This window comes from Podarcis melisellensis (assembly GCF_964234715.1).
Source record: "Podarcis melisellensis genome assembly, chromosome: 1".
Lineage (NCBI taxonomy): Eukaryota > Metazoa > Chordata > Lepidosauria > Squamata > Lacertidae > Podarcis > Podarcis melisellensis.
The window spans coordinates 118,588,123-118,613,968 of NC_138528.1; the positions used below are offsets into that span (position 1 = coordinate 118,588,123).

At 44.2% G+C, this 25,846-nt stretch overlaps 1 protein-coding gene across 1 annotated transcript; it reads right to left on the reverse strand.

Moving 5' to 3' along the window:
* Window positions 1-6,924: 6,924 nt before the first annotated feature.
* On the reverse strand, window positions 6,925-25,182 carry SLC40A1 (solute carrier family 40 member 1). Its single transcript, XM_081926165.1, has 8 exons — window positions 25,039-25,182; window positions 22,882-22,949; window positions 17,278-17,437; window positions 15,620-15,735; window positions 13,716-13,842; window positions 11,628-11,873; window positions 10,177-10,830; window positions 6,925-9,146 (listed from the first exon to the last, which is right to left on the reverse strand). Exons 1-8 carry the CDS (start codon window positions 25,070-25,072, stop codon window positions 8,827-8,829), a joined length of 1,725 nt encoding a protein of 574 aa, XP_081782291.1. The 5' UTR covers window positions 25,073-25,182; the 3' UTR covers window positions 6,925-8,826.
* Window positions 25,183-25,846: the final 664 nt, after the last annotated feature.

Genomic DNA, 25,846 nt, shown 5'->3' on the forward strand with positions numbered 1-25,846 from the left:
ATAAATATTTGCACAAAATCTCTCCAACACTAATTGTGTGTGTGTGTGTAGATGCACATGTAGAAATAATTGCTGCAATTTAACAGACGTATGGTACATTTCCATATCCGTCAACTGTCCTGGGAAAACTGGGGCACCCCGTTTTCTCGTGTGACGGTATGATAGCCATTTTGAGCACCACGATTTCACACTGTGACCTTCTTCTTTTTTTCAACGGATATGAGAGATTTATTCGGATGCTTGCTCAAAAGAATTTGAAAAAGTTAATTTTTGAAAAAGTTATTAAAAAAAAACATTGAGTGCTCCCTCTCTCTCTCTCTCTCTCCCTCTCTAAATTTCTTCCCACGCTCTCTGTTTTCTCCAGTCAAGTCTCTGCTGCTCAGAATCATTGGATGTAGGTGTCTAATCTTTTTTTCTTTTCTTTTTTAAATAACTTTTTTATTCAAAATTTTAAAAAAATATTATCCAGAAACATATCATCCTTATTTTTCACCCCATTTTTCCTCCCTCCCCCCCAGAACCCCACCCCCACCCCCCGACTTCCCTCAGTTCCAGTCTTTGGTTTCTCTAAAAATGCTATTTTCTGCATGTTACACAGTTGTATAGATCCTCAAACTATTTAGCTGATTATTATCTATAAAAAGTTTGTGAATGTTTATTGAAATCGATTTCACACCGTGACCTGGAGCCTGGAAAAAAAATGCCCGGAAGATGCACTGCCCAGTTTTGGGCCTGGACATGTTGGAGGTTACGCATCTCACCATAGTGGAGAAGACTGTGAGAAGGTGGAGTGTGCCCTGTGTGTGCCCTGTCTGCTGCTCATGGTGCCAACTGTGGACTGCAAGCTTCAAGGTCCCTCCTGATCTCCTTTATAAGGGTTCCTTGTGATTAAACTGCACTTGGACCAGACAACCCTTCAGTTATGGGGGATACTTCCAAATAGAACTAGGACACATGGCCACCCTGCTTTTTAAGAGCAGGTTCTTAAATTGCAAAATAGAAGCTTGCACAGCGCCACTCCTTCCTGTACCCCTGGGATAACATTAAAAACAATGACGTCAGTTTGGCATTGGATAGGGCAGTTATTAAAGTGGTATCCGTGAAATGCTTTAAGCTTCTGTTTTACTTCTGGCACAAAATTTGACAGTTCAGCAGCAAGAGCATAGATAAGAAGGGCAAACCGGGTCCATAATATTATACACGAGTAAATCACGATAGCCCCAGGCTACTCCCTCAAGCTTTTCTGGCTTTAGCTGACTAGAAATCTGCCAAGTCATGAACTGCTGAGTCACTTTTTAAATTGTGCAAGAATTTGGCAGAGAGAGAGAGAGAGAGAGAGAGAGAGAGAGAGAGAGAGAGAGAGAGAGAGAGAGCATCCTAATCTAATTATTAATAGGCAGGGTGTAAAAAGTTGTTGAGAAGTATAATTCACATGCTGCAGATTACTCTTTGTCAACCTGGTGCCCCCACCCCCCCACCCCAGTTTACAGGGCAGATGGAAGTTGCAGGACAAAACAGCTTGAGGACACCTAGTTAGTAAAGGCTGTGAAGTTGAACACTTTTCATTTTTTATTTATAATTAAGCAGTTAATTAAATTTGTATACCGCCCTTCATCAGTAGATCTCAGGGCAGTTCACGGGATAAAAACTCAAAATACAAAATAAAAACAAGAACAAAACCCAAACAAATGAATAGCCTTCCCCCCATACCCTTCTACAGCCACATGTTAAAAGGAAATAGGATGTTAAACAGCCCAAAGGCCTGCTTGAAGAGGAATGCTTTTGCCTGGTGCCTAAAGGTATATAATGAAGGCGCCAGACGAACCTCTCTTGGGAGAGGATTCCGCAAACAGGGAGCCCCGTTCTCTCGTGTTGCCACCCTCTGAATCTCTCATGGACATTTGTTTGGCTTCTTCGGTTTCCCTTTTCTCTTTGACCTCTTGAACCTAATTTGCACTTGATTTGAAGATTTACATAAGAAAAAATTAAAATCACAACAATAAATAACAGGCTCTCAAGACTTAATAGTATCTTGGTATATTTAGGTCTGAAATGCGGGGGGAACTTCTATAACTGGCTGTCTACTGGGGTGACATTCCGGGGGGGGGGCGTCTTTTCATTCTTCAAATGGAGCACCTTTGGAGTCAAACTAGTTTCCATCACATTTAGGAATGTGGGTTTAGGATTGCAGCCTTTGTCATCATTGTGAAACAGATCTAATTCCCTCTTTAACCCATCTGTGTTGTTGTTGTTGTTTAGTCGTGTCCAACTCTTTGTGACCCCCTGGACCAGAGCACGCCAGGCACTCCTGTCTTCCACTGCCTCCCACAGTTTGGTCAAACTCATGCTGGTAGCTTCAAGAACACTGTCCAACCATCTCGTCCTCTGTCGTCCCCTTCTCCTTGTGCCCTCCATCTTTCCCAACATCAGGGTCTTTTCCAGGGAGTCTTCTCTTCTCATGAGGTGGCCAAAGTATTGGAGCCTCAGCTTCAGGATCTGTCCTTCCAGTGAGCACTCAGGGCTGATTTCCTTCAGAATGGATCGGTTTGATCTTCTTGCAGTCCATGGGACTCTCACGAGTCTCCTCCAGCACCAGAATTCAAAAACACCAATTCTTCGGCAATCAGCCTTCTTTATGGTCCAGCTCTCACTTCCATACATCACTACTGGGAAAACCATAGCTTTAACTATACAGACCTTTGTTGGCAAGGTGATGTCTCTGCTTTTTAACCCTTCTGTAATAGTGGCCAAAATACCATAGAAAGAGTTTACTGGAGCTTTTAGGGGATAGATGGTGATTGTGAGAATGGAACAGCTTATCTTCTTGACATATCAAACATGGCTTCCAGACCTTCCATCTTCAGGAATTCCTTCCCGCATCTATTTGTATGCTAAGGAAATTTTGTTTGTTGTAGAACACAGTCAGTTCACATAGAGAGCTGGACATCCTTATTTGTAAGGTCCCACTGTGGCCCTGGAGAAACAGAGAAGAGACTGTACCCTTTCCCTAGAGTTTCCAACATGGTACCCATGGGCACCACATCACCTGCCGCAACCCCCTTGGTGCCTGCCAAGGCCTCCCTGCCCCTACCAAATTTTTAAACGTTATTTTTAAATGGTCGTTTGGTTGGGAGAAGATTGCCTGTTTTCCCCTGCTTTTTTGTCTCTGTTTAGCTGACAAGGCACGTTGTATTTTGCCTGGTATTTTGTGGGGGGACGGAACAGTTCTGAGCACTGACATTTTTTCTTTCTGCGAAATGGGTATTTTGTGGCACCTGTGACAGTTACTTCTGTCAAATGTGCTCCCTGGTCCAGAAAATTTGGGGATCCCCCCGTTCTCCCCTCTCCCACATCTGTGCCTAGCAAGAAAACCCACCTAGCACAGTGGTGATAAACCAATACATCTTTCAGGCAAGATCTGCTGCCATTAGTGATATTTTTCTTGGGAAACACAGAGCTTCCAAGGGACTCCCTAGGATGCACTTTGGAAACTACTGGTCTAAGGCATCCCTAAGTTTTAAAAGGGACCCAGGTGGTGGTGTGGGTTAAACCACAGAGCCTAGGACTTGCCGATCAGAAGGTCAGCGGTTCAAATCCCCGTGACGGGGTGAGCTCCCGTTGCTCAGTCCCTGCTCCTGCCAACCTAGCAGTTTGAAAGCACGTCAAAGTGCAAGTAGATAAATAGGTACCACTTCGGCGGGAAGGTAAACGGCGTTTCTGTGTGCTGCTCTGGTTTGCCAGAAGCGGCTTAGTCATGCTGGCCACATGACCCGGAAGCTGTACGCTAGCTCCCTCGGCTAATAAAGTGAGATGAGTGCCACAACCCCAGAGTCGGTCACGGCTGGACCTAATGGTCAGAGGTCCCTTTACCTTTTTAAGTTTAAAAAAGAAAGAAATGTGAAAAATTCCAACAGTGTACAGTACATGTCTTCTGCTGTTTAGTCTTGTCAGAGCTGTATCCAAACCATGACATTTGTCCCTTGATGTAGCTTTTAGACCTTTGCAGGTGATGGGAGTTCAGGGCTTTTTACGCTGCAAACAATATCTGAGCGGGTTCTGTCAGGATAACAGCTGAGCAAACATTGCAGACATTTTGGCTTCAGTCCCACTGCTTCTTCTCAGCTGGGTGGAGTAAGTGGCAAAAAAAAATTCCCCCATCTCTTTCTATGTACTTGACTATGGTCAACATGCTTCATTCCCAGAAATGAACTGTCAGTAGTTAAGGGAGGGTTTCCTTTTCAAAGTAAAGGCCAGCTCTTTTTAATGTATTTCTAAAAAAAATCAGAGTTGCGACCAAGTTTTTGAGTACATCGGAATGCTTCTCCCAACTAGATGTTAAGCGAACAAACCAACTCCAAATGAAAGGTGTGTGTGTTTTCGCAAGGTGTAATAATCTGCCATTGAAATTATGTAAGTCGGCAGTCAATCAGATCTGCCTGTGGCATATATAGGGGCCCCCACAGTATTCCAATTAGTGTGAAAGACAGTTTTGAATAACTGACTTGAAATATAATTTTCTAAAGGGAGCATAGTCATTGCATCTTGGACCCTTTCCCCTTTGATACAACCAAATCGTCTTTGTGACCAGCACAATATAATACAATTAAGCCTGCCTGCAATGCGTCACACATTTACCTGAGTGTAAGTCTCATTGATCCTAATGGGATTTATGTCAGACTGTCCGACAACAGAACAGGTCATCTATTCCATTTCAAGACTATTAAGAGACTACTGGCTTGAGTCTTTTCCCATTATGCCCTGAAACAGCTCCCTCCACTACCACCCGCCTTATCAATTTTTGCATTTCCCTTAACATCCATCCTCAAAACGAGTTTTAGTGAACTTCAACATTCAGCAGGGCAGCGCCACAGCTACAAACTCCTGGCAGTGGAATCAGAGGCTTCCCAAGAGAGTGAGAGGTCTCAGCTATGCATACTGAAACACCTTCTCCATCTTGTTTCTTAAATAATTTTGGATTAATTTCTATTGGGGGTTCTATTGCGCAACAGTGTGTCATTGGGTCAGATGCAAAGGTTCCCTTCCTCTGACAAAGGATGTATGTTTTAGGAGGATGTTGCAGATCGAAACAATCACAGCAAAGGACCTTTAACTTCTTTCCGTGTGTCAACGTGTCTCCGAGATACGGATATCCATTTTATTGGGTGTATTTGGAGTCGGACTGTTCTATGCACTTTGTTGTGTACTTTTCCTCTTGCAAAATCCAATAAGGGAAAAGTTTAACTAGGAAGAAATATTGACTTATGCTAGGACAGGATAAAGCACTACCTTACAGCATGCACTTTGTCCCACACTGTGCTGGGTTTTCAGTAAACACATTAAATGTCCTCAGTCCTATTCACGTGCCGCAAGGTCTGTGTAAAAAGGTCTGTGCAAAAAGGTCTAGTAAAAACAGACTGAGGACTGGAATTCTAAGTCTAAAGTGACATTAGCACTCTTTTTTTTTAAGGTAGGGGACAGGGAAGCAAAACTTTACAGAACTTTTCATAGAGGGCACAGGTGACAGGTTTCTGGGTACCAACTTGATGGTCACCCAGCACTGGGCAAAAAGTATTCAGCCCAGGGTTTTCCACTGTTTTCAGGGAGAGGGAAAGATCTGTTTATTATTAAGGGAAGTGCTAGGGAGGGAGAGATGTCTGAAAACCCAGAAACCTTGCTCCATCATGGCTCCCCAAACAAGAATTCTCAGACACCGGCTTCTGCTTGAACTCATTGAATATGCATTTGGCCTATTCCAGAGAACACAAATGGCCTTTTGCAAGGATGCTTCCATGCAGCTCCACACTGCATATATATTCTTTTCTCTTTCCCTGTCTTCCTTTAACAAATGAAGACACATTGGGAAATGGGGAGGAACTGCCACCCCCAACTGCTGATTAAAAAAACAACAACCTGTCAAGGTTACCGAATACATCACCAGTTCTGTCAGAATGTATGCATGCTCCACACCCATGGAGTTTCCCTTCCCCATTAGCACATTTTTCACACAAAGGGCTGTAGCTCAATGCTTAGGCCAGCCTTTCTCCACCTTGGGTCCCCAGATGTTGTTGGGCTACTACTGCCATCATCCCCGACCCCCAGGTCCTGCTAGCTAAGGATGATGAGAGTTGTAGCTCAACAACATCTGGGGACCATAGTTGAGAAAGGCTGGGAAGAACATCTGCTTAGCATTCAGATCCCAGGGTTGGGAGAGAATCAAATCTGAAATCCTGGAGAGCTGGTTCCACTCATTTCAGACAATTCTGTGCTAGATGGACCAGTGGTTTGACTCTGTATAGGGCAGCCTCCTGTGATCCTATAGGGAAATAAATGCAGAAGAGTGATTCAGTTTTAGCCCAGAACAGTCAACTCTGACTGGCTGCAATTCTCCATCTCATGCAGAAATCTTTCCCATCACCTGCCCCCAGATCCGTTTTACTCAAAATGCTAGCTGAGCCCATGCCCTCCTGCAAGAAAGTGAATATGCTCTACTACTGAGCTATAGCTCCATCCCTAAAAAAGAGAATGTAATCTTTGTTTTTTTATAAAAAGTTGGATAAGAAAATGTCCATGAAATGTACAGCTGAAGTACTATCAACCAAAAAAAAGAGTGACTCATAGTTTCAGATGGCTAAAAAGAAAATTCTGTAGAAGGAAAATCCTGTGGTTGCAGGAACTGATTTCCTCAAATCGTTTTGTGACCCTGCCATCAATCATGTCAGAAATAGTTGTGTCTGCGTTCCATTCAAAACAAAGTCTAGTGTCAGTTTCAAAGTCCTAGGGGTCAGGCCAGATTAGAATGAAGCTTTGATGTACAGTCCCTTTAAATTCAGGGTCAGACTATTTCTATACAACTTGACTCGTGTGTGTGTGTGTGTGTGTGTGTGTGGAAAGCATACCCCCCAAAATGACAAAAAAACCAAAAAGTGTGAAAAACGGTTTGTATTTTATGCAAACAAATATTTTACAAATATTTAACAGAGATTTAAAATCACACTGCTATCTCTTAGAAAAACTCCCAGGAATACAGTAAAGAGAATTCAACTCTACTGGAAAGCAAAGTGCTCAGAGCAACATTAATACAATTTCCACAAAAGTGCATAAAACGGTTAATGTAAAAAGCATTTCCTGTACACTGTAAAAAGGACTCAGAAAGCAGGTTAGCACATATGGCATTGTCAGTCGCTACCGATCATCAAAGCAGTTTTTACAAGATCATACAGTAAGAAGCCTTTTTACAAAAACAGGTATTTTTTTTTAATAAAAAAGTACACTTTCCCAGTAAAAGATACTTTGAGATTTTATATATATATATATAGTCGAGTGCATAAGAATATCAACTCTATAAAACATTTAAAGTTGTCCATTATGTGCAACAATCCAACAAGTCTGTGAGCTGAAGTGGGCATCTGCAGGTAGATTACCCTACTGAGTGCAATTCATGCTGGCTGAAAGGTGAGGAATGCAAAGCTACATCCAACACGCCATGTTCTGGCCATGTGATGCTACGGCATGGCAGCCTCAACACCACCTGGCATGGAGAAAGCAGCTGCATGGCGCAACCTGCTTGGGTATATGAGAATCTGATCAAGGACGCGTTTCTTACATTTCAGTCAGCATGGATTATTTAACACTTGCTAACATGTTACGGTCAATAGGTCTGATTTCTCAAAAAATATAGCATAGGCATGACTTTAAAGCACACATACACACAAATCAGAATGCCTCTTATTTGAGCCCCATGGGAATGAGTTTCCTCTGCAAATTCCCATTTATTTCAGAAGGCCTTTTCCATAGGGTGAATAATTTCTTAGCTACAAACTTTATAGATTTTTTGTTTTCCTGACGTTAGTGGGCTAAACAAAAATAAGTGGTTGAGATTTTCAGCTTAAGGATCCGTACGCATTTTGAACTTCTTCTTTTTTTTGTTTTTAAAGGGCCAGTGTAATGCTTTCACAATTTTAATATCAAACACACAAAGCCAGCTCATGTATCTTCCCCTTAACACCATGGAATCAAGTTTCGTAAATAGGATGTAAGGCCCTAGGCTATACAATGCTATATTCGTACCTGCTACTGTCGGTTCCTAAGAAGTGCTGCAAATATATTCTACAATATCATTCACTAGTCTTTATTCCAAAGAGCATACTTAAAGCAATAAAGGCATTTCTTCCAAGTTAAACAAGAAGAACAACCATCACAGAAATACAGATTTAGGTGGCAAACCCATTGAAATTAATGAGCACAGATAAGTTAGGTCCATTAATTTTAATAGGTCTACTCTTGAGTAAAGCACATAACTCTTTTGCTCATTTGTGTAACGTTTTGGTCATGTTTCTTGGCAATTTCGTTAAAGAGACAAAACATAGTACATCTATGTTACATGGGGGAATCAGTGGTCATATTACAGAGGATGCAATAGTTATTTAAAACTGGTTTTAATTTCTCTGTTCCAAATCCGCATGAATTAATTTTTTTTGTGGGTTGGGGGGGAGGTGGAATCACAACAAAATTCATTCTCATTCAATTTGTCTTTTGATTTATCGTATTTATCTTTTATTTATTTTTATTTTTAATTATCATTCTTACAAAAAAAAAACACTACTCAGGAGATCTCCCCTTAAATAAATAAGCTATGCCACTTCTAACTGGGGAAAAGCCACACGTGATCCTGTGCCCAAAGGCAAAACAGTTTGAGAGGCGTTGAAGTGGAGCGTTGAGCACCACTTTTAAGAGGTACCAGCTACCCCTGACCCATAATAAAGCATATGTATATATATGTACATGGACAGGCAAAACAAGCGCTGGCAGCAATAAGTGAAACTCTCTCTAGACGCTGGACGCATCACAAGCTGGTGGGTCGTCAGACACCGATTTTGGCACAGGGGTACAGCAGAGAAAGACATTCCTCCCCAGGGTTTTATGGGCAAACCGGAAGTACATGAGATGGCCCATTGCAACGAAGGAAACAGAAATAAGCACCAGCAATCCGAAAGCTTCTGGGTTAGGAGCTAGGATGACCATGATAAAATGCAGGAGATCCAGAAGGTAATTCATGGAGTTTTGGACGCCATTTATGATACCTCTTTCTGATTCGATCACGTTTTCTTGCAGCAACTGCGTGACGGTCAGGTCAAAAGACCACAGTCCTGTTAAGACAAATACAAAGGGAGTTTGTTCAGTTCCTGCTTGGGGGGCAAAAAAGGAAAGCCACACAAGAGATCTCATGTATCTCCAAAAGTTAAAAGACCTTCTTTTCTACAGCTGATTTGCAAACGTAGAGACCATTTCCATGCCTTAATGAAATGAACCAAAATAAAATTCATGCCTATTTGTGCCTCTAAGTGAATTTTTCTTCATCCGTATATAAGTAAAAATGCCTAACCTATTCACCTCTTGGAAAAATAAAGAGATTGCTTGTTAACTGAGAACACAAACCTGTGTTTGTGTTTATCTGGAAATCAGTACTAAAGCATCAGATGGGGCTTACCTTCTAGAGGCGCATTTAGGATTGCAACTTAGATAATTAAGATGTGAACTATCAAAACCTAAAAATATATGCAATGGGATCACTCTTTAACTATTCTCTCAACAACCCTTCTAGACTCCAGTACTAATGCACAGTTCTGCTTTGTTGTGAGACTATTCAGGGTGAATGTCAGAATAGTATATTTGCTTGGAAACTAGTTTCTGCCTTGCATGTTATGCAAAGATCATATATATGCAAGGAACGTGAACCTATAATTTCTGCACAAGCAATTCTACATCATATTTAGGCTCCAATCCTTTATCTTAAAATCTGATTTAAGCAAGAGGATCTTCCAACTACTGGAGAGGTCCAAATTGTTATTTAAAGCATCAGAAACAGCCATCTTCAAATGTCTAAAAGGAAGATGGAGGCAGCTTGGTTTTTCCTGCTTCAAAGGGCATAACCCAAACCAATGGATTCAAGTTACAGGAAAGCAGATTCTGACTCAGGAAGAACTTTCTGATGTAAGAGCTGTTTGACAGGGGAACAGACTCCCTCCGGAGCTGGACTCTACTTCCTTGGAGGTGTTTAACCAGAGGTTGGATGTCCACCTGTCAAGGATGATTTAGTTGAGATTCCTGCATCTCAAGGGGTTGGGACTAGATGACTCTCCCCACCCTAGAATTTTATGATTCTATGAATTAACTTACCAATTCTCGCAGCAATGACTCCTGCAAACAGAAGGCTTACGGAGACAATAGGCACAGGGTTGGGAGCTAAACCTGGATCAGAAGTTGACTCATTGAACAAGGAAGGCATTCCAGTTGTAAAGGGCATTTCCAGGAGCTCGCCTTGAGGCGCCATAGTAGGCAACGGGTTACTTTCAAACAATCTAGCACTGATGTCAGCAAACGGGGAAACAGTCAGATCCAAAGGACTTCCAGGCATGAACACCGAAATCACACACAAGACGAGGGAAGCCAACTGGGCCACTCCAGAGATGATACCCGTACGAACCAGGCCACACCTGCGACGTAGCCAGGTGAAGGCGACAGTACCCAGGATTCCAGTTATGGCAGAACCCCCCATTAAGAGGCTTAGAGTGGAACCACTCAGTCCCTGAGTATACGCATAGCCAGTAGTAATGCAGTCAAAGCCTAGGACAGTCATGTAAAGGAACGCAAGGGCCATTCCTGCAAGGAACACCGGCTGGTTGTAGTAGGCCACCCATCCGTCCCGGAACGTACTGAAAGGCTCGGCCATTCGAGAAAGACAGCTAACTTCTTCCTCCAGTTTGGGCTCAAAGACAGCCATGTCTTTCTCGCCAATTAACTGGACTCCTTCGTTGGGCTTTGACTCGCCATCTGTGGACCAAGACAAGAGTTAAGTACTGCCAAGGAAAAACATTGTATTGTGCCATTACTTTATTTCTACAGTGGTTCGTCAAACTACAGCTAGAAGTCCTGTTAGCAAGGAGAACTCAGCAGAGCCTACATGCTTTCTGCCACTCAGATTCAACTGCACCCAGGTCTTAAGTATCTGGCTTAAACCAAAGAATGTGGATCATTAGGACAGTAGCAGTGTTTGACACACTGCGCTAGTTTTGCCATTTCATTTCATTTCATTTGTCTGTTTTAATGGATTTTGTGGGGGTTTTTTAAAAAAATGGACATCACTTTGGTATTTTCCTAATGAAAGGTGGTATATGATGATGATGATGATGATGATGATGATGATGATGATTACAGAAAACAATATTCAAGAATATATTTAATTGATTTTAAAAGGATCAGCTTTCGAAAGAATATATTTATGACTAGGGTATTAGCTGCACTTGGCAGATGGAATTAGAAGGTGATCACTAGGCGCCAACAGAAGCAGGAGTGATAGCAATATGTATGGAATCCACCTGTAGGAAACAAGGAAGTTTAACTTTTCCAAACAAATTCAAAAGACCTTTTTATAGACAAATTCAAAAGACCAGCAATCCATTTTGGAAGCATTCTATGAAAAGAGAGGGACTGGGGCTGCAACTCTTCACACATTGAGAGAGTAAGTCTCCTTCAACTCAATAGGGCTTGCTTTTGGGAAGCTGTATGTAGGTTTGTATCTTATAGGTCATTTTTATTTGGCCAAATACACTCCTTGGAAATGCTGGTACCTTTCTGCATGTTCAGCTGCTTCAGTTCTGACTCCTCAACCTTTGAACTGGATTTATGAGCCAAAGCAGGAGTTTTCTGGTAAACTTTCCACAGCAGCATATATTCTGCACACATGGAAATCAAGTTCCACCCAGAAATGAATCCGCAGCCAATCACAGGTGATCCAAAGGTCATTATCTGTCCAACAGCCATGGGGGCCAAGATATTGGTCAGCTGGTCAATTCTTCGTATTGTAGCATTCATATCTGTAAGGGAACATTGGAAAACGCAAAATTGGCATTCGATATAGAAGCTGGGAACCCCAAATTCAATACTATTTACTTGCACACAACGATCTCCTACAGATTTCAATAAAATTTACTGCAAACAAGTACGCCTTGGTTCAGCCAACACTCAGACCTTCTATATTATATACTATCCTTAAGTTTTTCTCCTCATACTGACCCAGAAACTTCTTAAATAATCATACATACACAGATCATTGTTATTTTTTACGTACAAACAAGCCAGAAGCTCCTCAAAGACTTGGCAGCACAACTGAATTACAGCAAAAAGTATGTAGCTTCTCACATTTCCTCTCTCTCCAAATGTACCTGTACAGTAAAGATAGCAGCCGCAGTCTTTTGGCTCCACCACCCCATCTCCAATGGTCTTAACATACCATTTCTGTTGGATTACTGTGCAGAGATGCTCCTGCAGGTGATCTCAGTGATCAAGCTGGGATATAAGGGTTCAGGCGATCCCTGAGATATCCTGGACCTAAGTTGTTCAGGGCTCTGTAAATTGACACAACAACCTTGAACCTGGACAACAACACGTGAAAACGGCTGAACTGGCTACCCATCTGCTACCAAGCCGGGTTCAAGCTCCTTGTATTAATTTACAAAGCCCTGAATGGCTTAAGTCCAGGCAACCTAAGGGCCCTGCCTGAACCTTTACATCCCAGTTTGATCTCTGAGATCATCTATAGGAGGTGTTGTTGCTTGTCCCCTGAGTTGGTGAGGCTCATTGGATATGGACAAGAAACAGTGTTTAGTGTCACCAGCCCAGCCCTGTGGAATGTTCTTCCAAAATATGCAGCAGGTGTCTTCTATTTTGACCTTCAGACGATTGCTTAAAAGCTTTCTTTGTTCCCAGGCTTCTGCAGACAATTAAGACGAACACTTTCTGCAACAGTTGTCTGATCTTTTTGAATTTGTTTGCATGGTTTTTGTTACGCATATGTAATTGTTGCAAACTACATTAGTGGTGTGTTTTTTTTAAAAAATGAGGTTGTGGTATACAGGTTTGTTTTTTTTAATCTTTAAATAAATAAAGGCACTTCAAGTCCAAACATGTACAAGCAACTAAAATCAACAGAATGTGGTCTAGATTGCTGAAACATCCTGGAGCTTACTGACTCCATCTGCGCAGGCTTAGGTCTGGGGTTTAAGGCTTGCCATATGGCAACACAGTTCACCCCTCTTACAACAGAGGATATTGGCAAGAACTCATCGCACCTGGTAAAATTAGATCGATGCTTACCCTTGTACTACTGCAAGAAATATTTTCGTAGTAAAAATGTGACAAAGTATTGATTCTAAACACAGCTGTGTAAAAAGTTCTGTGTTTGTTCAACCTTGACAGTGCAATAGCTGAACTATAACAAGGGCCACAGAGCATGTCTACATGACCAGTTGATAATCCACTTATTATAATTAGCTACTCTCCTGCTCTCTCTGAGCAAGAAAGAGGAGGGAAGTGAAACAAATATAATCTGCCCTTTATAACCTGATGTTGACTCATGACTCCTGTAACACAGAAAAAATGTGCTGATTTCAGCTAGTTTAAAGCCAAGTATAGAATCATAGAGTTGGAAGAGACCACAAGGGCCATCGAGTCCAACCCCCTGCCTAGTAGGAAACACCATCAGAGCACTCCTGACATATGGTTGTCAAGCCTCTGCTTAAAGACCTCCAAAGAAGGAGACTCCACCACACCCCTTGGCAGCAAATTCCACTGTCGAACAGCTCTTACTGTCAGGAAGTTCTTCAGAGTATAGAGAGTAAAATACTTTTTAAGGTAACCAAAACCCAATAATACATCACCTGCTAATTTGCTCCTGTTTTCACCCGCAACAACAACGACCCAGTCTCTCTGTATGGTAATTGATGTGGCAGTGCTGGCTAGATTTGCAATGTTTGCTATTGTGATGACTAGGATATAGCAAAGGGTCTGTGGGAATGGAAAGAGACGTTCAAGCATAAGGAAAACAAAGCAACCACTCTCCCTCAAACTGCTAAATTACAATTTAACATGCTAATTATTTTATGCTGAACCAGGCCAGCGGATTAATACCGAACAGTGATTTTTATTTATTTATTTATTGCATTTATATACCGCCCTATACCCGCAGGTCTCAGGGCAGCTCAGAGGATTTATGGCAGGAAAGTTTACTTCTTGCCCACAACCGTTGTCTGCTAGCAGATGCATCTTCCACTGCCTCAAAAACCACCATTTGTCTTCTCTTCCCTCTGTGTGGACATAAAACTAGAGTGATCCAAAACCAGGTATCCCCATTTGGCCAGCCAGGCCATTATGGCCAAGCCACACCCACCTGCCCAACAGGTAAAGTCATGGCTGGACCAAAAAGGGATTTGCAGGTACTGCTGATCAGCTGATTGATAATGCCTTCTAGAGGTGCTTTGAAGTCCTGACCATCAACTGATTGTTGGGGCTTCAAAGCGCAGTGCTCTCTACAAATACCGCCAGATGATTTAAAAGATCCCAGCACAGCCCAAGCTGCACTAGTGCCTACAGATTTATTTATTTTAAACCAGTGTTCCCCCCCCCTTAAAGAAGGCTTGAATACATTATGACATCAGGTGATAGACAGGCATGTTGTTCACCTGCCCAAGTTGGCCTATAGCGGGGTGGGAGAGATAAGGAACTGGCTAGTTCCTCACCCCTAGTATAAAGAAAAGAGTGTCCTTGAATGCTGGACCATCGTTCAGTTCAGATAATCCATCAAACCATGATGTGTGAGATCATGAATGTGACTTGACTTTGAGTTTCTTGTTCTGGCTTGGTAGGCAAGGATTAATCATAGTTTGCTGGTTTAAATGCCTTCCTCTTCTGAAAAGGGAACTCTGAGACCGCCTGACCAGATTTTGAGAGCCCCCCCCCAAAATGACGCCACTGGTAACCACACAGAGTACTGAAGTTCATGTTTAACAGTGCAAACCTATACATTACGGCTGGGGAACCTGAGTCCCTCCATATCTTGTTGGACTCAACAGCCCCAGTCATAATGGCCTGTTGTGAGGGTTGATAGGAGTTGTGGTCTACCAACACCTGAAGGGACATAACTTCCCCACTCCTGTTGTGCATGTCCACTCAAGAGAAAATGTCACTGTTTACTCAAAGGTAAGCATGTACAAAGGTAAAGGTAAAGGGACCCCTGACTGTTAAGTCCAGTCGCGGACGACTCTGGGGTTGCGGCGCTCATCTCGCTTTACTGGCCGAGGGAGCCGGCGTTTGTCCGCAGACAGTTTTTCCTTGTCATGTGGCCAGCATGACTAAGCCACTTCTGGCGAACCAGAGCAGCGCACGGAAACGCCATTTACCTTCTCGCCAGAGCAGTACCTATTTATCTACTTGCACTGGCATGCTTTCGAACTGCTAGGTTGGCAGGAACAGGGACTGAGCAACTGGAGCTCACCCTGTCACGGGTATTCGAACCGCTGACCTTCTGTTCAGCAAGCCCTAGGCTCTGTAGTTTAGACCACAGCACCACCCGCGTCCCTTAAGCAGGTGTAAGATTGCTTTACTATTGATCTAGGATGGGACCAACCTTATTGGCCTAGCAATAGGAAATCCATTTAAGCACTGACAACAAACTATATTCGATTGAATCCATTAAGTATTGTGACATCACAAAGCTTCAGGCTGACTGAAAAGGCAACAGTGCTATCATAATCCAATGTTTATCAATGGTTTTTTGTGCACTTACCAGAAGCCACCCATGATATAGAGCCAAAAGCTGAGTCTTAAACAGGAAGACCATCATCAGAAGGATACCACACAAGATGACCGATGCATTCTGCACAATTAAGGATGTCTGGGCCACTGTTTAGGATAAAGGGAGAGGAGGGGAAATTGCAATTTGGGTCATGCCAACAATGACAATAGGAAATATGCAACCATTGGAAGACCTTGCATCTTTTCACGCAAGTTTCTCTTCAATATTTAAAGCAAAACGTTTTTTGTGTTTTCAGTCTCCTGGCTTCTGGTATTTCTCCCAGCACTTTGAGGGACAAAAAAGGGGGGAGTGGGTGTATAAGACGAACACTTGGTTGAGATTGCTCCCTAGGATATAACACCCGCAAGTCTAAAGAAATTAAAATATCACTCTAAATGAAGAAGACATTTGGTAAAAATTATGTTGAAGCTGTCTGGCTTGCTCCACCAGCAAGAGTAACTACGCCTTCACTGGGTAACCCCCCTTGGGCTTAGTGTTCAAACATGGAGTAATTGTTCACCCATTGGGCCCTGCCTTCAAAACAAAGGCATAATTTTTTAAAATGCTAACGCCTCAGCCAAGGAGGAAACACCTAGCGTGAGTAGCTGAAATGTCCTACTAATGGCAGTAATTATTTAAAATTAGCTTTAAGCAGGTCACATAATTATACTGTCTGCAAAATGCTTAGTCCAAGAGACAAGGCATATGAATTTTACAGAGAATATGTGACCATTATAGCCCTGCCACACAGGTTTTATAAAGAGGATAGGCCTTGTTGTACACAGTGGTACTTGCTTCTGAGTAAACCTGGATAGAACTCTGCAAGCTTGCACAGTTATTCTATACCAGCTCCGAATGAGATACTAATCAAACTTTCAATGCCTCTAGCATTTTATTCAAATATTCTACACCTTGATAAAGCACATAATTTTCAGACTGGCATAAAATTAACTAAGCCATACTCAGAACAGGCCTACTGAAATCAACAGGCATACATTAGTCGTGTCTATTGCTTTTAGCAGCTGTACTCTGAAGTTGAGATACAACCCAGTGCCACGTGGGTGAGGGGAAAGCTTGAAAACTTGAAATAATAATAATAATAATAATAATAATAATAATAATAATAATAACAACAACAACAACAACAATAATTCTATTTAGAAAGTAAACATTGGTGTAAGCCACTGTAACAGCTTTCATCTTGTTTTCTGTGATTTGGGGCCCACTTAACACATGTCAACATTCTTCAGGTAAAGGTAAAGGTACCCCTGCCCGTACGGGCCAGTCTTGCCAGACTCTGGGGTTGTGCACCCATCTCACTTAAGAGGCCAGGGGCCAGCGCTGTCCGGAGACACTTCCGGGTCACATGGCCAGTGTGACATCGCTGCTCTGGCGAGCCAGAGCTGCACACGGAAACGCCGTTTACCTTCCCGCTGGTAAGCGGTCCCTATTTATCTACTTGCACCCGGAGGTGCTTTCGAACTGCTAGGTTGGCAGGCGCTGGGACCGAGCAGCGGGAGCGCACCCCGCAGCAGGGATTCGAACCGCCGACCTTTCGATCAGCAAGTCCTAGGCGCTGAGGCTTTAACCCACAGCGCCACCTGTGTCCCCTCAACATTCTTCAACAAAACCACTAAAACATGACTAACCTTTGAGCCTTGGGTTCTTGTCTACCCAGTCTCCAATAATGGCTCCCAGAAGAAGAACTGAACCTGCCACAACCAGCCCATAAACAGCAGTCAAGAGCAGACTGTTTCCATACAGTTCAACCAGGAAGACCGACACTGCAAAGTGCCACATACGATCTCCCTAGAGGGGGGGGAAAAAGAGAGATTTAGTTTAATACTAAATAGTTCTAAATCATGAGCTGCACATAACAATTTAGGGCAGAGCTTTCCAAACCTTTCATGCTGGCGACACACTTTTCAGACATGCATCATTTCGCGACACACTAATTCAGTTTTACTAGCAAGCCAGTGAGCTACCTGCTCCCTTTGCAGCCCTGGAAGGAGCGCAGGGAGCGTTCACGGGACACACCTACGCACTGTAGCCGACACACTAATGTGTCGCGACACACATTTTGGAAAGCTCTGCTTTAGGGTGTCTATAAAGTATCTACGACCAAGAGCGCCTTCTCCATATTTTGGGAGAGCCCTTGGGTAAGACGCTCCCAGTGAACCTCCTTCCTTGAGGGGTCCACCTTCTTGCCGTTAACACCACTGCCCTTTCCCTGGCAAGGAGACTAAAAAGACAACCTAAACACAAAACGAATAAATGAAGGCACCAGGCAACTACCCTCCTTTATTATCTCCCACACTGAAGTTCCTTGCATCCTTCTCATTGGTTACCTGAACTGTTCAGCCCTGTAATAACCTAGCATCCTCCTCCTTCACAGCACTTTAACTCCAATGTTGGTTTCTTGGAAGCTGGAGCCCTTGAAACTGTTCCAACTCTGCTTGAAGTTGACTAGATTTCAACTTCTATATATGTAGAACCCAATAAATCCTGCAAGCGCTGCAATGGAAACTTCCCCATTATCCTAGCAACTGCGATAGCAGATGAACTCTGATGAAATGCCCGTAACTGTTTTACTATGCCTCAAATAAATATACAGAACAGTAGCTTGGGTGGCATAATAAATCTGCTGTTGAAAAAACCAGAAACCCAGTAGTTTCCTCATCTGTCACAAAGCAATAGCTGTACAGTAATCCTTAATTTGCACTGGACAGGTTACATTGCAGGCAATGGGACTGTTACACAGTAAGTCAATTATTGCCTGTGACCCTCATTATCTGAGTGGAAGGGTCATGTCGTCTAATGACCCTTTAAAGGCCATCTGTCAGACAAGCTAGCTAAGGGGTGTCGCTGACGTTCATTTATTTTGTGATGTCCACATTTCAGCAATCTACTGTCCTCTGAAAAGTCCTAAATGTGTGTTCAGCAGATAAGTTTCTCACTTTGATAAGCAGCAGAAAGGGGGCAATTGCCGATAACAAACATGGAACGCACAAGTGCGGCCAGCATTGAAATGTTGCAATGAATGTGTGCTTCTCTTCAGTGTTCTAGCCAAGCCAGCCTCCACAATTCTCCATTTTATTGGTCCTACCAACCAGTTTGGCCACCTCCAATATTCAGCCCACATTCTGTAGCCTCTAAGCATGCTCAGTCTTCACTGGGTTGTTTTGTGGTCCCTTTATCTAAGCCCCCACCACCTCCACCAGAAATATTCTTTGGTATTTCTGAAAACCTTGAGACTCCCCTGAACATGCCGGTGCCTCCTCCTTGTGTGTGGGTTGTGCCTTTTTTGGCTACAAAAGCAACAACACTCATTTCTAAAAACACTGGAAACAGTGGGAATGGTTGTTTAATGCCTGAAAATAGCCAAGGGAGCAAGAAAACCAACAATCTGGTAACAACTAAACCAAAGGACCTATGGAAGACTTTAGCTAAGCATTTTTGGGTGTGCATGTAAAGCTGTTCTTAAGTTGTAAATGTAATAAAGCAATGCGTATGAGTAAATACACTCACTGAGGAGCCACGTTTGACGTAAGTGCCCTTACTGATCATCCTGGGATTGAAAATATGAAATTCCCCTAACTTGATATAGTTACTAGAAGCAGAATTTTCGTCTCTAAAAATGTAAGTGGTTTTGGCTGTTCCATAAAGGTCCTAGCTGAAGCCACAGGTGTAACCTGAGATTAAATGCTTACTTATTGCTTGTGACAGCTGTCAGACTGAGCACAACATTCTCTTGGAGACAAAGGAGGAGTTCCTTGCCTCAAAACTAACAACCAAAAGCAAGCATGGATACAATTGCCTGCAATATTTAAGCATCCTTTAATTCAAATATTTAAAGCCTTGGTTCCACAAAGTGTGTGTCTGTGTGTGTGCATTGCTTCTGCAAAGTTAGCTACTTAAGAAAGTGTTTCTTTGCCTGTTTATTTTCTTATTAAGAGGGGAAAGCAGTGAGTCAGACACTAAGGCTGTCATGGGTGGCACAAACCAATTGTTAGCAAATTAAACTGGGGAAGTTAATTAGCTTCTTATGCCTTCATACAAACCCCGTGCCTCAGAAGCAATTCCCAGTAAAAACAAATGAAACTACAAGGATTCCACCCTCTGCATACACACATACAGGACAATCTGTTGTGCTTCAGAACTTGCCTTTGTTAGACAGAGGCATTAGGGTGCTATGTAGCAAAACTGGGGCATGGTTAGGTTAAACACTTACTGAACTGAACATGTTTCGTTTTGCTGTTTTGCACCTAAGACACCTCCGGTTATAACCACAGAAAATAGTAGTAGTAGTAATAATAATAATAATAATTTATTATTTATACCCTGCCCATCTATCTGGGTTTCCCCAGCCACTCTGGGCGGCTTCCAACAGAACACTAAAATACAATAGCCTATTAAACATTAAAAGCTTCCCCAAACAGGGCTGCCTTCAGATGTCTTCTAAAAATTTGGTAGTTATTTTTCTCTTTGACATCTGGTGGGAGGGCGATCCACAGGGCGGGCACCACTACCGAGAAGGCCTCTGCCTGGTTCCCTGTAACCTCACTTCTCGCAGGGAGGGAAACACCAGAAGACCCTCGGAGCTGGATCTCAGTGTCCGGGCAGAACAATGGGGGTGGAGACGCTCCTTCAGGTATACTGGACCGAGGCCGTTTAGGGCTCAAAAGAGCATACCTGCTGCCTCCACAACAACAGCCAAGAAGATCTTTCTGTACTATAGCACCACTCCACACATGCCTGAATTGCCACCATCTTTCAATGACTGATTTTTCTCCTCAAAAAAAAGGGGGGAAGGGGGAGGTCTTTTTCCCTGGGAAAACCAACTGGCTTATGTGCGCTCAACTCTGAACTGAACTATGGAATCTATCTCTCTATCGCATCTTGAACAGAACATTTCAACCTCTCCCACCTGCAAGAAAGGTGTGCACTGCCAGAGGTTTAAAGAGCTGCTCATTACAGCTGGTCACCCAGCTGAACAAGAAAGCCCGTTTTAAATGGAAAAAGCAGGTTCCAAGGTGAACAGCTACAGTGGAGCCAGTCAAATAACCTTTGTGCTTTATGCATGTGCTTTGCCCATGATATGACACCCAAGAATTACAATTTCAACCTGACACATAAAAAATGCACATTTAGTGCACCTCCTGAAATCCACGGGAGTTGCAAAACTTAACTCTAGCTAGATCGTGCCCCAAGTTTTTTATGGTGAGTTTAGGGAAATTCTTTATTGCACTGAATAGGGAGATACTCACTTCCAACCAGGAATGGCCCAATAGGTTTTTCTGCTTCAAAGGACAAGATGGCGCCCCATTCCACATAAAAAGTTCAACCTTACTTCAGCACTGGTTAGTGGACAGTGTCTTCCATTGCACCCAAGGGCAGCAGCCTGGGTTTAGGGTTTGGGGCTGACCGAGTGGTACCCACAGCTCTGTTCCTCAGTACCTGCCCAATTCCCAGCATTTGCTGCCTTGCTCTGACTAATGGCAGAGCTGGCCCTGAGCGAACCATGGCCAAACTAAAGAGAGGCTTTGCTGAAACCCCAGTCCTAATCATGTGTGTCTTTTCACCTTCTTGCAATATCAACCTTAGTGGTTTTGCTGTGTCAGTTTAATGCCATGTTTGGTGGCACTGTGCAGTGATACAGATGTACTATATTCTGCCACAAGCTCTGTGTTCCTGCATGACCGTCACTGGGAACAGCATATAAAAATTAATGTAACTTGCCTTGTACAGAGAAAGAAAAAAGCTAGCCTTTTATTTGAATCAGGACAGAAGCTTCTCAGTGCACGTATGGGTTGTTTTTATTATTATTATTATTATTATTATTCCTTGGAAATGCTGTGTCTTAACCATCTCCTTTTGCTAACAAACATTCTTCCTAATAAATGACTGATAATTTTATCAATATTTTAAGCACATTTGCCCCAATTCTACACACATTTAGAGTTCCCTATGCAAACAAAATAAATATCTCTTGGTACAGGAAAGGAGAAAAATTCCAGCAACAACAATTATTATTATCATTATCATTATCTATACCCCGCCCATCTAGCTGTGCTTCCCCAGCCACTCTGGGCGACTTCCAACACATATAAAAACAGAATAAAAATTCAAACATTTTTAAAAAAAAACTTTAGCCAACCAGGCCTTTGGATACTGCTGAAAATAAGTCAGAATATTGATATCAAAGCTCTTTAACAAAGCAGAAATCTACATTATTCTTCATCGAAAAGCATAGGCTCTGGTCCTAACAGAGCTGAAACCTGTGATGGGGCTTGCTAAAGAATTCAGGACCAATGTGTCAGAGCATATTTTATTAAATGTAATTGTCACGGCCACCCAGGACGGGTCCCAGCTCACAAGAGACCTCACTCCGTTGCAGTTTATTTACAGGAAAAGTTTATTGAAGATTTCTGCTTCTCGTACAGTTCAGCATCGTGGCCGTACGTCTGTCACGTTAGACCGCTGAAGTCCCCTCTGACTCCTCCCCTCTTCCACACCAACTTAATAGCCTGGCTCTAGACCACCTCTTCCTCTCCTTTCTTTTCCGCAGGGTCTTCCTGCCCCCCTGGGTTCCCTCTCTCCGTGACTCGCCTGAGGCTGAATCCTCTGCCGCCTCTTCCCCCCTCCTTCTGGCTTTAGGGCCGGGCTCCTCCCCTGAGCTCTCTCCACTTCCGCGCGCCTCTACGTTTGAACTTGGCGCGCGTACGTTGCTGCTGACCTTTCTTTCGACCGCTACACCACCCCTTGTTCTGCTCTCCACCCTTTCCGGCTGAACACCTTGCTCCAACCCCCTTTCTCTGTTCTCTCCTAATCCTGCTCCCTCCGAGAGGCTGACGACTCCACCCCCTTTACTCCGTTCCGGCTGAGACGCCTCTTGCTGCGTCTGTCTTCCACTGGGCTCCTCTCCGCTTCTCCCTTCTCCTCCCTTTTGCTTGATTAAGGTAACCCCCTTTTGAGAATCCTCTGACTCGCTGCTCAGACTCGTGGATTCCCTCAGAATTCCGTCATCTTCTTCCTCATCCTTCTGCCCCTCCTCCCACTCGCTCTCCGTCTCCTCTGTCATCTCCTCCTCTCTCCCAGAAACCCTGACAGTAATGTTGCACATTTCCCCTGAATTGTGGCATGATATCACACAGCACAACCCCCTCTTGTTGATATATGCAACAGTTGTCCACAAGTCATCCTGCTATACAGACCAGCCAAATGTATATTATCTACGGTTATACATTACTTACCCAAGTGGACAGGGAATGGCCAAGGTACAGTAGGAATTTTGCAGAGGTGAAATAACTGGCACAGGATCCTAAGATGGAAACAGAAGAGTTGTCACTTAAGTGTGTCCTGCAAATTTACTTTTCTTGTGCAGCTAGACCAGGGGTAGGCAAATTTTTCAGCAGGGGGCCAGTCCCCTGTCCCTCAAACCTTGTGGGGGGGGGGCAGACTATAATTTGGAGAGAGAAAATGAACAAATTCCTTTGCCCCACAAAATCCTATGCATTTTAAATAAAAGCACATGTTCTACTCATGTAAAAACACCAGGCAGGCCCCACAAATAACCCAGAGATGCATTTTAAATAAAAGGACACATTCTACTCATGTAAAAACACACTGATTCCTGGACCATTCACGGGCCGGATTTAGAAGGTGATTGGGCAGGATCCAGCCCCGGGGCCTTAGTTTCCCTACCCATGAGCTAGACAGTGGCCAAGCTTCTACCATCATCTCTGCCATTGTTTAGTATCGTTATTTAGCTTAATAAATTTGAGTAAAGCACCAAGACAGCTTGACAACTACCCATAGGTTTCAGTCTTTGCTTAAAGAAATATCCACCTCTGTTAACACCAAGTTTTATTAACTGTCACGAGGCACTTAGTTTTTCCATCTATCTAGTCTGCCACATTTTTCCCCTCTATCTTGAGACCTGCTGCCTTAGTCCCAATTTAACGTCCATGCATCGTCCGCCAGAATTATTTCATGTGCTACTCGGAAGCGCTGCTATGAAATTCCAATGGCAGAAAGTTATGAACTAAATTCCAGCAGTGGTCCTACCTTTTTTCAACATACAAGCCATCACAACTAATGCCACACATGCACTTTTCTAGGTTACAAGGATATGACCCTTTCAGCCAAGCTAACGAAAGCAGAAGTATGCAGATGTTTCTCTCTTCAGTGCGAAAAACACCACGAAGTTTCTCCTCTTCTCCAGCAACCTCATTTTATACCTCATGGTTGCAATCCAGCATTACCTGTGTGCCCTCTTCCCATGTAAGGGAATATAGCCCCACAAAGCATAACACTTCTTCTCCCAGACATAGCCAGGATTCCAACGCATCTTGGATTTCTTCTGCTAAAGAATTCCTTCTCCTAAATAGGAGCTGGCTGCCAAACATAGGAAGCTGCCTTAGACCACTGATCCATCTAGTTCGGCACCATCTTTCCTGACGGACAGCGATTCTCCAGGTCTTCAGACATAGGACACCTGCTGCCGTAACTGGACTGAAGTTGGGGTCTTCTGCATGCAAGGCAGCCGCTCTCTACCAATGGGCTACGGGGGCCCTTCGTCAAACTGCTGAACTGTCCAGCAAAAGCAAGGTACAGTCGTACCTTAGTTCTCGAGCAGAATGCGTTTCAAGAGTCCGTTCAATTCCTGAAACCATTCGCGGCTTCCAATTGGCTGCATCCTGCAGCCAACTGGAAGCCGCGGCAGACGTTCAGCTTCTGGAAATGGTTCAAAAACCAGAACACTCACTTCCGGTTTTCGATCGTTTGGGAGCCAAAACGTGTGAGTTCCAAGATGTTTGGCCACCAAGGTATGACTGTACTTTGCAAGAGCGCTTACAGTGCACCCATCAGTGCAGCGACTTTTGTTGCGGGCTGGGTGCATGTGCACCCACTACCAAACTCGGCACCCAGTGCCGGATTAAATCCTATGGAGGCCCCTGGGCAGTCGAAATATCACCAATTACCTCCCAGCAAGTTTTATGAACTGGCAACACACCAACTCACAGAAAGCTTCGTTTCTGGAGCGGGTAACACCGAACTAACAAAAAATTGGTTGCCATTTTTCCTTCAAGATCAAATCAGTATTATTTCGATCCCTTGTCGCAGGACCCCCTCAAAGGTCCATAGGGGCCGGTGCCTCCTCTCTGCCTGAGTGGCAACGAGACACTGCGGGCAAGCGCCTGGCGCTGTGCGCGCAAAAGAGAATCCAGCGCAGCTCGCGCGCGCGCGCCTTTGCGCAAACTCCCTCCTTCCCCCGTGCGCGCAAGACCTCTCCATGACCCGCTTCCCCGCGTCAACAAGGCAGCCTGCGCTGGGCGGGCGACCGAGCCAGCCTCGCCACCTGCGCCCGTGCGCTGAGCCCGCGTCCCTCTCCGCGCTCTGCGACTCACCACAGCATCCTTGCTTGCTTTGCTGTTCTGCCATGGCTTATATATATCAGCTTGGCACCTTTGAGTTGTTGTTGTTTTTAAGAATCTCTCCCGAGGGGAGGGGGGTCCTTTCCTCTCGGCGGCTTGTTGCTCTCGTGAGAGAGCGCGACAGAGGCGGGCCGGCAGACACGCGCGCACGCACACACACGCGACGAGCGCAGCGGCGAGCTCGGGGGTACCCTGGAGAGGAGAGCGGGGCAGAGCGCAGCGCCAAGAAGCAGCAGCGGACGAAACGGCCTAACCCCCGTGTTGCTCTTTCCAAACTTAGCTATCACTGTAGCTGAAGTTGGAAAGAAATGGCCTTATGGGCAGGTGGCCGCGACGCGACCGCTCCGCTGGGAATGGGGACCCCGCAAGGCGCCCACCAAGTTCCTCAGGCCGCGGCTCCTCCTGCCCGAGCTGACCCCTTGGGCTCTGTCCTGGCGCTGTGGAGAGCCGACCCTTTATATAGAAGCGAGGGGCCGCGCGAAGGTGGAGGAGTTCCCTGGAGTCGCCTATCAGCGGCCGGCAGATCTGCATATCCCCTCCCGCCCGTCCTGACTGTGCGAGCTGCGCCTTCTGCAAGGGAAGAAGGGATGGCTGGGAAGAAGAGAGAGAGAAAGAGGAGAGAGAGAGGGCTGGTGCTTCTTTTGGGGAAGCCGGGACTGAGAGGAGGGGGGGCCTTTTATAAGGCTAGGAAGGCTGGCCGGAATCTCCACCCTGGAAGAGGTACATTATCTGCTCCCCGCAGGGCTCGGCAAATGACACCCTGCGACGCATAGCATCCTCC